Source organism: Cimex lectularius, unplaced genomic scaffold, assembly GCF_000648675.2.
Source record: "Cimex lectularius strain Harlan isolate CLEC.00 unplaced genomic scaffold, Clec_2.1 scaffold217, whole genome shotgun sequence".
Classification (NCBI taxonomy): Eukaryota; Metazoa; Arthropoda; class Insecta; order Hemiptera; family Cimicidae; genus Cimex; species Cimex lectularius.
In genome coordinates, this window is record NW_019392871.1 from 736,513 (window position 1) to 748,441 (window position 11,929).

General features: G+C 37.8%; 1 protein-coding gene across 1 annotated transcript; it reads right to left on the reverse strand.

Moving 5' to 3' along the window:
• Window positions 1–321: 321 nt before the first annotated feature.
• On the reverse strand, window positions 322–2,210 carry LOC106661299 (leucine-rich repeat-containing protein 23-like). Its single transcript, XM_014384589.2, has one exon. The coding sequence runs from the start codon at window positions 1,705–1,707 to the stop codon at window positions 466–468; it is 1,242 nt and encodes a 413-aa protein (XP_014240075.1). The 5' UTR covers window positions 1,708–2,210; the 3' UTR covers window positions 322–465.
• Window positions 2,211–11,929: the final 9,719 nt, after the last annotated feature.

The following is an 11,929-nucleotide window of genomic DNA, read 5'->3' on the forward strand; positions in this document are numbered from 1 at the left end:
GGGCCAGGAAACGGTTTGATTTTCAGGATAAAACCGTCTCTAAAATACAAAACATAACGAAGAGAAAGTAGGCAATATTATTTTTAATCGTTTATGATTAATTTTCTCTTCTAGTTTTATTATTTATAACCCTATTCAATACGGGTAAAATTTACGTTCCACAAAAACAATTGTCCACCTTGATCATTTGAAATATTTACTATTGGTTATCTTTCACGTTCAACCTTTTAAACCTATTGCTTTCTACAACCTACATGAAAATGAAAAACAAAATCTATAAAAAAAACTAGAGTTTTTGAATTTACCATATGTTTTAAAGTTGAACTCAACAGTCATGAACTCTCCTTGGTGTTTGAATCCTAGGTTAGCTAAAAGAATTACGAACGAAAGAAGAAATAGTGCGAAAGACTTGTTTCGTCGACTTAAAATTATGTTTAAGTACCTAATTATGACGCTTTGAAAAATTTATTTGGTAGAACTTGCAGGGGTGGAAGGGTTGGAAGCCACTTTGTACTTTTCGTCGTCTTCTTCGACATCTTCCAGAACGTCGTCTTCGCTGGATTCTTCTTCGGCTTCGATCTCATCGCGGAATTTCTTCGATTTTTGGATTTCGCTCGCCATCACTTCCTGTTTGTTCAGCCTTTTGAGATGCATGAGGCAGAATATGACCTTAGACCTTGCGACTCTAGGGTTGGCTTTTTCGAAGGCGCAGTCGGTAGTTATCAAAATTCTGAGCTTAGACAGTCCTCGGAGCTTTTTAAACTGTCGCACGTTAGAAATGGGGTTGTCTCTCAGATTGAGGTAGTGCAGGTTTTTCAACTCGTTTGGAATGGACTTGAGTTTCTTGATCTTATTACCTCTCAAGTGGAGTACCGTCAAGTTAGACAAATGAGCCAAACCTTCGCAACTCCGTATTTTGTTGTTTCCTAGGTACAGATATTTCAAACTGGGGGATAGCTGGTTATCTTTCAGGTTCGACACACGGTTTCCTTTAAGGCTTAAAAGTCGAAGAACAGGCGTGTTTTCGGCATCGAAATTTTCAATAGTCTTGATCTGATTTGAATCGAGATGGGCGTACTCGAGCAACGGCATGCTAAACCGATCGATAGCCGTCATCGTGTTGTTTTTCAACGAAATCCAACGCATGTTCCCACAGCCTGGAAAGTTCATAGACGTCAATTGATTCTGGTCCAAGTTGAGAGCGATCAGTGAGTTGACTTCTTCCAGAATTTTAAGCGAGCCGTTTTTAATTTCGTTATCCGAGAGATCTAAATAAGCGAGGTGCTTTAAAACGTTGATTATTTGGATATCTTGTACAGCCATATGCGAAAGGTCGAGCCCGTACGGATAATAAGTCATGTCCTCGAAATCGAACTGCCAATGGTAGAATCTTTCTCTGGGTATCGTGACCAACGATTTGACTCCAGGAGATTCCAGTTTCCTCCTCGCGATCTCTTCCCTGATCTGTTTCAGCTCTTCAGTCCATGTCATCTGCGAGATGTTCCATTGCAGACCTTTCCTGGGCTTGTCGCGGTCGGGGGTCTTACGTGAATCTTCGTGGAACGTGTGCATCGATCCCCCTTTCTTCAAGAGGCCCTTGATCGGCTTGGCCGTACCGCCGACGCTGAATTCAGACGCAGAACGTAGGTTCGCCGACGCCTCTAGGTCCGTTTCGGACGTCGAGCTCACTCCACTGCTTTCCGTCATTTTTTATGCCGTCGATTATTGCGTATACTATCTATAAACAGCTAAAGCGAAATTGGGAGAACCGCGTCAAAATAATTAAAGACCAACAGCTGAGAATTAACATTCTCACATGGCTTTTATCAATCATGGAAATTACCAGAATATTCCAGCCGTTTTTTACAATTTTATGGCAATCGTCATCTGCAATGATTTCCCCCGATCAGGAATGAAGAACAATCACCTAAACAACAATAAGACGTGTAATTGACAAGGTAAATTTTCAAGAGGGATCAAGTTAGTTTTCAAGCTTTCGTTACGGGCCGTTAAGCTAAGTGTAATGTAACTATTGTTCCTTCCTAAACAACCCCATTTTCATTTCTTCAAAGCGATGCATTCTGTTTTTACGAGCGTGCTCGTTTCGTGAAGGATTTATTAAGCTGGTTATAAATCCGTTAAACTATAATAAACTAACGAAGAAGGTTCTTGTCTACAACACCAGGGAGAGTTTCGACAAAATAAACAGATTAATAAACTATAATGGATTTTCTTAAATAACTTAGCATTTAGCAAATATTCTGAAAAGTCAGTGAGAAGAATAAATCATCTAATCGATTTTGGTAACGATAGTTTTAGCCCTGTCTGTCGTTTATTTTTGTCGGGTTTATAAAAAAACAGGACATACATGCGTCGGCAGTGAAAGGAGGGTGAGAAGAAAAAGGAAAATCCACACAAGTTGTTTATATATTATTATCCTTTCTACTTTTTCCCCATTTCAAAATGGCGCTCATCCCCTCCCAGCTCGGAAAAGCTATTACAGTAAGAAAACAGACATATAAAAGAGGGGGGTAGGTTTGTGGGCTTGCTCCGAGGGGGAGTGGGGCTTGTAAAATCAATATGCCTGAGGCTGGCTAAATCACGCTTATCAAGTACACTTTTACCCTTTGCCATTCTCTAACAACGAGCATTTGATGTTTCCTGGGCGGTTGAAAGGGTCAAACTGACCTAGCCCATTTACTCCCTGACCGCGCGAGACACCTCAGGTGAACGCCCCCTCGTAACCGAAAGCCACCGTGAAAACCCCCTTAAGACTTGTACTTTTTCATCAAGTAGAATTATATAAAAAGAAGATGCAACATTCCACTTTTAATTGGGCACATGTTAATGTGTGAATTTCGTTTTATCTGTAAGCGTTCATACCAAATTTTACACTACATGTTAAATTTGTTTGGCAGGCAGTAAAAATGTACACAAATTATGACCAAAAATATTTACACTTGAGGTCAAAACCTTTAAAAATAGTAGCAACACAAAGGCAGCGCCTGGAACAAATACCAAATTGCTCTTTCAAGAGAGAGCACGAGAGAAGCGAACGCAGAAAAATTCCATGTATGAAAGATAGTCATACAAAGCAACAATAGTCGAACCCTCAAGGTGAAGATATAAACTGCTCAAAAATGAATAGGGATATTTGTAATTTATTCTTATTCTATTAAATATTAATAATAAAGTGGGAAGTTTATGGGCCGACAAACAGCTGAGGTCAACTCCGACCCTCTGCATATTTTCCTTCTTTTTCTCTTCTCTCGCGCGTATTTTGTTTTACACTGCAGCCATTTGAGCGTCTTGATCAGGTTACTGACTCTCTGATTTCAAATATATACTACGTTGATAGCTTAGAATGCTAGTCTCTCGTTTGTGCCTCAGGTTGTCAGAATAGAAACAAAACATACAATACATATATATCACCACAAACATAGACGTCTGGTCACATCCACTCCCCCAGAGTACCCGATATCCCTCGAGGTGGGGTTATAAGCAACCCATTACTTTCAAGCTAATAAATTACTTTTACTCTCCAGACGACACATACTCACCCCAGAGTACTCGATATTCTTCGGGGCAGGGTTATAAGCAACCCCTTCCTTTCACGCTAATAAATTACTTTTACTCTCCAGACGTCACACCCTCACCCCAGAGTACTCGATATTCCTCGAGGCGGGGTTATAAGCAACCCCTTCCTTTCACGATAATAAATTATTTTTACTCTCCAGACGTCACACCCTCACCCGAAAGTACTCGATATTTTTCGGGGGGAGGGTTATAAGCAACCCCTTCCTTTCACGCTAATAAATTACTTTTACTCTCCAGACGACATACTCACCCCAGAGTACTCGATATTTTTCGGGGGGAGGGTTATAAGCAACCCCTTCCTTTCACGCTAATAAATTACTTTTACTCTCCAGACGTCACACCCTCACCCCAAAGTATTCGATATTCCTCGAGGCGGGGTTATAAGCAACGCCCTCCTTTCACGCTAATAAATTGTATTCATTACAATAAATTAACACAAACACAGAAGTCTGGTCATTCACTCCCCCAGAGTACTCGATATTCCTCGGAACGCCTTATTCTATTAATTTTTAATTAAATTAACGATGTATTTTTGTTAGTGGGATAAAAATAATAGAAAATACAAACCAAAAACAAACAAATGTTGATTCTCATTGTTAATAACACATTTACTTAAGAATAGTTATCCAGTTGTACTCTTTTTAACTATGGATAGACCTCATCTTGAAACACAACGAGGTCACCGGGAAGTGGATATTTCAGAAACAGTTGGCGTTTCTCAGAGCGTGGTCTCCCGGGCTTTAGTCCTATTCGGAGAGAATGGAAATGCCAAAAGGAGGCCTGGTAGTGGATCACAGAATGGCACTACGACGCTAAGGGAGGAAAGGAATTTTGACACTGTTGCAAGACGGAACCCTTTCCATAGTGCTCGCAAGATCGTAAATGAAGTACAAGCTGCTTTGGCAAGGCCTTTATCAACACAAACGATTCGTAAACGTTTGTGGGAAGTTGGTCTCACATTGTATGTCCCTCTGAGACGACTGCACCAACAGCTCGTCACCAGCAAATTCAGGAGATTATGGTGCAGCATGCTCCTAGAATAAAACAATTGGAATGCTGTTATCGTTACTGATGAGTCACGTTTCGGCCTGTAGACGCCAAAGAGTACCGAGAACAGGAGATGTGTCTAATGCCCCAGTTCTTGCTCCCTTTAGTGCAGTTTGGAGGAAGCGGATCGAATTTTCCCTTCTTTTTGCCATTTTTCAAATGTCATTTAATCAGGATTCGATTCTTAGCTACTTATCAAGTGGCCACGAGGAGCTGTTAGTGAAGTGATACTTCTTTACTTATTAAATAGTGATCCATTTATATTTAGAGGTCAAATTGACCATATTAATTATTTCAGTTTATTATTCTTGTGATGCAAGGTGCAGAAATAGGGAAAATTCTAACGGTTGTAGGCTGAGACGAGGAGTTGGTGTCCGAGGGGATCGAAGACATGATAGCTCAAATGGTTCGAGCAGCGGCTTATTTAGCCAAAGGTCGTGGGTTCGAATCCCGCTATGACACTGACTTTTTATCTCAACCAATACCTTACAAAAAAAGATTATTGATTTGTAATAATTAATATGGTCTATTAGGCCACTAAACATAAATGGATTACTACTTAGATTAAGGTTATTTTGTTACAATCTTGAATAATTTAATCGACAAACTCCTACGATTACATTGAATAACAAATAATAGAATTGAAATAATGGTATTAGAATATTTAAAAGCAATAAAAATAAACCCTGATATGTTTTCAAGTGTATAAATAATAAATTTCTTTATATGTATTTTTAAAACGCCTGACACGAACATTTGTAGAGTTCAATTATACTCCAACTTGGAATCGTGTGTTATTCAGAATTTGAGAAAATATTCCAGCTTTGAATATCATTGAAATAACAATATTATGAAGATTTTTTTTTAACTGATGGAGGTGTCTAGTTTGCAAGTCCGTTTTGGCAGTTTCTTCCATTCGTTGCTGTTGTTTTATCGCTCAATAAGAGCGATGGTAATGAAATTAACATATTTTCTCATGGTTTCTATTTATGCAAAGCCCCCTCTCCGTTGGCTCGTGTGTAGAGAGAAAACATCGGCCTCATTCGAAAAATTAACATTTTATTTGTAATTCATTCACAAATTGGGAATATCATAATATTATGACGGGGATGGCTCTTGTAGAAAACTCACCCTGGGTGTAATTACAAGGTGAATGTTTAACTTTCTCTGTTATCTTTCGTTACTCCCTCGGCCAGACCGGTCGGCAAGTGGAGTGAAAAGGGGTAAAATGATTTTACATGTTGATCAAGCAATAATAAAGCTGATTGGGTGCTTGCGGGCGGAACTCACCAAACATTTCTACTGTTTACTCTAATAATAACTTGCCGAGCATTCTCTCCTCTCCACTTTTGTCCTCGACAACTACGTTCAATAACGGCCGCCCCCTCTCTTTTTAGAATATCACATTTTAATATCAAAGATGGAAAACACACCCCGGCCTCGGAAAAACTGAAACAGGGCGGCAACAGTCAACTCGTCGTTTCCGTTTTCGTTTTAAATCGAATTCGTTTATATTTTAAATATAATTTCAGACGTAGGTGGAAAACGGCCTTTTATGACCATCGAACGGCGTGTACTTGTCAATCCGGCCGGGTCATCGGATTATTACGTTCTACGTGTGCATACAATTTCGAGAAATTCAGAATTCGAAACGCGTGTGGTCGAAAATTGGGTTGCAAATATTTTCATAACGCGTGAGTGATGTTTGGGGAATGCTCGTTTTGACACTTATCCATTATTTCCGTTACAGTCGGAATTACGAGGGGATTTTATAAAATACAAGCTGTTGGAAGGAAATGGCGTTTCAAATGTTTTCGCTGTCGTTTATTTTCATTTGATCGATCGTTCAAGAAATTACTGTACAATGCCATAATTCAAGTACGATTTTATAGCAAGAAAAATACACAGTGAAATTTCAATTAGCTATCGTGACTTCAAGCTCAAGTGGTAGAGCAGCGGCGTATTTAGCCGAAGGTCGTTGGTTCGAATCCCGCTTGTGACACTGACATTTTTATATCAACTAAGCCCTTACAGAGAGTAATTAATTGAAAGAAGTAATTTGGTCAATTGACCACTAAAACATAAAAGTATTAGTTACATTATTCAAGTACACTAACTACAAAGTACCTGCATCAATACTGTCTGTTTCATAATGGAGAAGTCTGGCTAGTGATACAAGTAATATTACACAACCAAAAAATACAAAAATACAAGTCAGCTGTAGGATTAGAGAGGGAGACCAGGAACCAAACACCTTTGCTGTTTCAAGCATCGTAGGTAGCACCTATCGGAGATGATACATCACGGATGCATCTTGGGTACCTGAATTTAATTCCCTTAAATTTTGAGACATCACAATTATATACATTATGTACAATGGGATACAATATTATTTATCATTTCCAAATATCCTGAGTGGAACCAGCAACCATTTCAATTATCCCACATTGCTGAATTGTTAGTTACGTACTATTTGCTGACCCGGGCCCATCTTCTCTTCAGTCGCCTTACTGGATTGTCGGGACGGTTAATGCTAGACAAACCTCTGGCTGTAGGATGTGAGGATAGTTTTCCATGGAATGTGCCAAACTTTTTTTTATCTCAACCAATACCTTAAATACAGATTAATTAATTGAAAGATATTATTTGGTTAAGCGGGCCACGAAAACTAGTGAATTTAATTCAGTGAAATCTCGATATTCCCTATCCCGATCCTTGAAAAATTCTCGTTAAATTGTATAAAACAAATAGATTCCGATCGTCCCGGTCTAACGTATTATTTTCCCCTTTCAAAGTCGATGAAACATTTTATAATTCATATTTAAATACACAATCCCTATAAAACATATGAATAGAGTAGTTATGATTTCCTTCTAAGGATGGACCGAGCTCCATGCCTCATACACCACCACAAGAGTTTTGTGACCAGTGGTGGGTGTTGTCAAGATTTTGTTTGTGATGCAATGCTACTGACACAAGTAAACTAAAGACACATCATTGCTTACTGCAATGAATATCAAGCGAAGCAAGGAAGAAGGTAACGGCAACCACAATAAAAAAATGCTTATAAACTTGTGGCTTCCTTAACGAGGTACATCGAACATGGAACCGTAAAAATTCCAAGCCCCATCGGACCATCTTTTATCACATAATGAAGAAAATCCCGCCTTTTTTCAAGACCGTTAATTTTGACGATGAATATTCGGAAATCGTGAGATGCGGTCTGGTGTGACGTAGGTTTAAAAAAACATTTTCTTTATCGTGCCAACGTTTCGATCTTTATTGAGATCTTCTTCAGGGACAGGAATTTATAAACATTGTTTAAATTTAATAAATACATATAGGATGGGGAAAAAAGTGAATTTATACAATGCAAAATATTTTTTTTATATATTCAATCAAAGTATTTCTACTCACTCAAAGTGTTTGTTTTCTGTGTAATTGTTCCATTCTTGCGTGTCGTGTTGAGAGTTCCAGTTATTGCTGTTTTATGTGTATATACGTTGGATGTTGAAGGAGTGGGGAAGGAAGCCAGTATGGAAAGACATTTTTGTATAAGGAGTCGGCTTCTTTGAGGTGAAGATTGCCGACGATGCGAAAAAAAGAAAGGCACAATTACGCAGAAAACTTTGAGTGAGTAGAAATACCTGAATATAAAAACATATTTTTTTTGCATTGTATAAATTCACTTTTTCCACATCCTATACGTATTTGTTAAATTTAAACAATGTTTGTAAATCCCAGGCCCTGAAGATGATCTGAATAAAGATCGAAACGTTCACACGATAAAGAAAATGATTTTCTGAAACCTACATTACACCAGAACGTATCTCACGATTTCCCATTAATCATAAACTAACGGTCACTAATCACCACACACTTTGACGAAGTTTCAATTATTGGAATGCTTAAGGACGACAAATTTTAACTGAAAGAGATAAAGTGGATAGTGAAGAACACGAAGAATCAGAAGAAGTTCCGAGTCCTAAAGAGGTCAAGAAATTGGAATTTTAGCGGAATCTAAACTGAACTTGTTCGGGGCAATTCACATTATTAAATTAGCTAAAGACTGCCCAGATAAGAAATCTGATAAGTCCAAAATGTTTCGATTTCCTCCAGGACTGTAAGAAAAAGGGTCAATGAAAATAACCTCATAGCCACGGCACCCGGTTCGTGGACTTCTTCTCACTACAGCTCATAAAATGGGCAAGCCTCAATTCGCATGGGAACACGTCAATTCGACAATGAAAGTTTTGGGACGAGTTCCCATTTCAGATGACGTGAATATGTTTTTATATGGGCGCAATGAAAACATATTTTTCATGGAGACGTTCAGGAGAAAGGTACCACCCCATGATGGTGGTTCTTCAGGTGGCATTCCACGGTGGGTCAACTTTACACAGGTTAGTACCAAGACATGTACATCACGTAGTGCCATTTGCCCCAACATCAGTGAGAGATTCTTGCTATTGAAGGATAATGCCCGGCCACATAAAGCCTGATTTGTGGATGACGTTTGCGTATTGTGGATGACTGCCTGAATGAGGTTGGAATTGAGTACTTAGTATGGCCAGCTCAAAGTCCAGAACCCAATCTAACACATTTAGGACCTAAGCGACGAGCACTATGGCGAAACCAAGATACTAACACTCTAAAAGAGTTGGAAATGGCTTTTCTTGTAGAATAGGAAAGAATTCCTCAGGATTTTACCATAAATCTTTTCCAAGGAATGCAAAGGCATCTAACAGACCTGATTCGCGCCAGGGTGGAAATTACTCTGTATTAAAGGGTCAAAAAAGTTTTTATTTATTTGTATTCTTTACTCAATAATAGATTTTTTTAGAATTAGGTAATACAAATTTCTTTTTTAAATATCTAATTTTTACAATCAAACCTTTTTTTTGGAATGCAAAATATGAATTAACCTAAATGCGTTAAAATTTAAGGTTCGTGCGTTAATTTGTCCATCAGTGCATATATTTACATAAAATAATAAAAACTTTCCTTACATGCATATAAAAATAACTAAAAAAATTAAAACTTTTAAACATATTTTTCGATACACCATAGCATGTCGATATATCGTACTTATCATCCTTCGTACGATATATCGGGATTTAAGTGTATATCAAAAATAATATTCAGTTCGGAGCTTACGGCAAGGAAAGAATGTTAAATGTCGGCAGTCGAGCTGGAGAAAGAGATGCTTTGTGAGTAAAACATTTCAGTTCTGTGACAACGCCAACCTTCCAGCTCACGAAATTGTTCTTAAACCCTTGAAGGTTCACCCTTGACACTCACAACTAACGTTTAAACTTTCGTTCAGAACATACATATTGTTATACATAGTTTTAACCCATCTACTATAATTTCCAATTCTTCAGCTTTCGGAATGGCGCGGCCTTTCGAAATAACTTTTGACTCGACCCAACTTGCAATTTGGAATTGTTCCGGTACATTTACTCCGCGTGGCCGATAACTTTTCACGCCTGGCAGAGTCGCAGATATCCCCCCCCCACATTTGGAACATAATCTGCACAAGCATAGGCAGTAATAAACCATTATGAAAATCGTTTCGGGGTCACCGCCACTGTTTTATTTTTCGACCAGGGGCGACCTCCCGGACGACGGGCCATCGACCAAACAATACAGAATTGCTTTATTCAAAAATCCAATCTCTATGAACGCCGTTAAGCAGAAATTGGTCGAGATGGAAGGTTAACCGTTCAAAGAAAATTAATTTATTCGTTAAACTTCAATTTCGAATTGACACAATTATTCGGAAATTAGAAGTTCGAATGGGTTCGATTGCAGCCATCCTTTCAGCCGGATTGATCTAGTTATATAGTAATCAATCGGTGGTTTAATCAAGCCTTTTTTCCGACTCTTTTGTCCGTTTTAAATAATAGGTTAAACTTTTTAATTCGAGTCGAAAACTATCAAATTAAAACCGAGGTCGGAGTCTGAAAACAGGATGGAAATAATAAAGTAAGACTTTTGTACGCATATGAAACCGTTTGAAATGATGCAGTTGGGGGCGAAATGCAGCCAGAAAACCAAGAAATGTGTATTAATTTTTTGTAAATTAAGAAAGTTAACATAATTCTTAAAAAAGTGGATAAATAAATCATCCAGATAAAATTAAAACTAAAACACAAAAATAATCATTCTAAACAGACAAAAGCTTCCATTGTGTTTAGAATGAGCATACGTTTATTACATGTCAATAAAATAATATAATCGGTCTTTAATTATTAGGTTACAAATGATAAAACAAATTACCATACAAAATTTATGATGATGCTAAATTTTGAATATGATTTAGAATCATGAATGGCTCGCCGCCTGAAAAGTAAGTAAAGGCCGTGCTCACCCGATTGAGGATTAGACATACCCGACTGACACACAGCCAGCTGCTTTTGGGGCAAACCCCGCGCAGTTGTTCCGCTTATAGAGAAAAGTTACTCGGTGTATAACACTTCGTCGAGGTTGCTACGCCTTGGCCCCTTACAGGGAGCGCGTAGGCATGGCACACGAAATAAATACCGAGAGTATGTTGTTGGGACCTCTGTTCCGTTTTTTGAGAGAAATGGGGGTGTTTCTACATCTGTAAATATTTTAATTATAATATATATTATTATTGTGTGATGGTTGTTGTTTTCAAATGTGGATGCTAATATTAAAAATAAAATATTAAATGAACAAACCTTATAATTCATAGCTTTAAATCGAATCCTATATTTTTTTGCCGTTGTAATTAAAACAATTGACTCTAAAGAAATTGAAATATTGGTTAAAAACCTTAATAATACAAACTCTTTGGAAAAAACATTTCTTCTGCTTTGGTTGTTCACTATGTTTATTGTATCTTTTTTATGTATTTTGTTTCATTTTCCTTTTTTGCGCTTTTTTATTAAGTTTTAAGTTGTTAACTGTATTTTTAACAGGCCAAAAATGTGAATTACTAGATTAACTCCCCTTCCACTTTTTCAGAACGTCACCATTTTTTTCCCCATTTAGCATAAAATTTCTGCATTTGGGTTCAATCTAATTAAAGAAAAGTGGCTGGAAAGCATATTAAACGAATAAGTTTTTGAGAAATTTGCTAACCTCTACCGTCAAATTTATTTTTCCAACGGGGTTGCAAATTTAGTTTTTTTTTTTTTAATTTAGCAGTTATCGAAGGATTCAATGTTAGTTTTTTTGAAAAATGGCAAAAAGGAGGGAAAACTCATAAGGTGGAGTTGAGATAGGAAGTTGATGTCCGAGTGGATCGAGGACACGA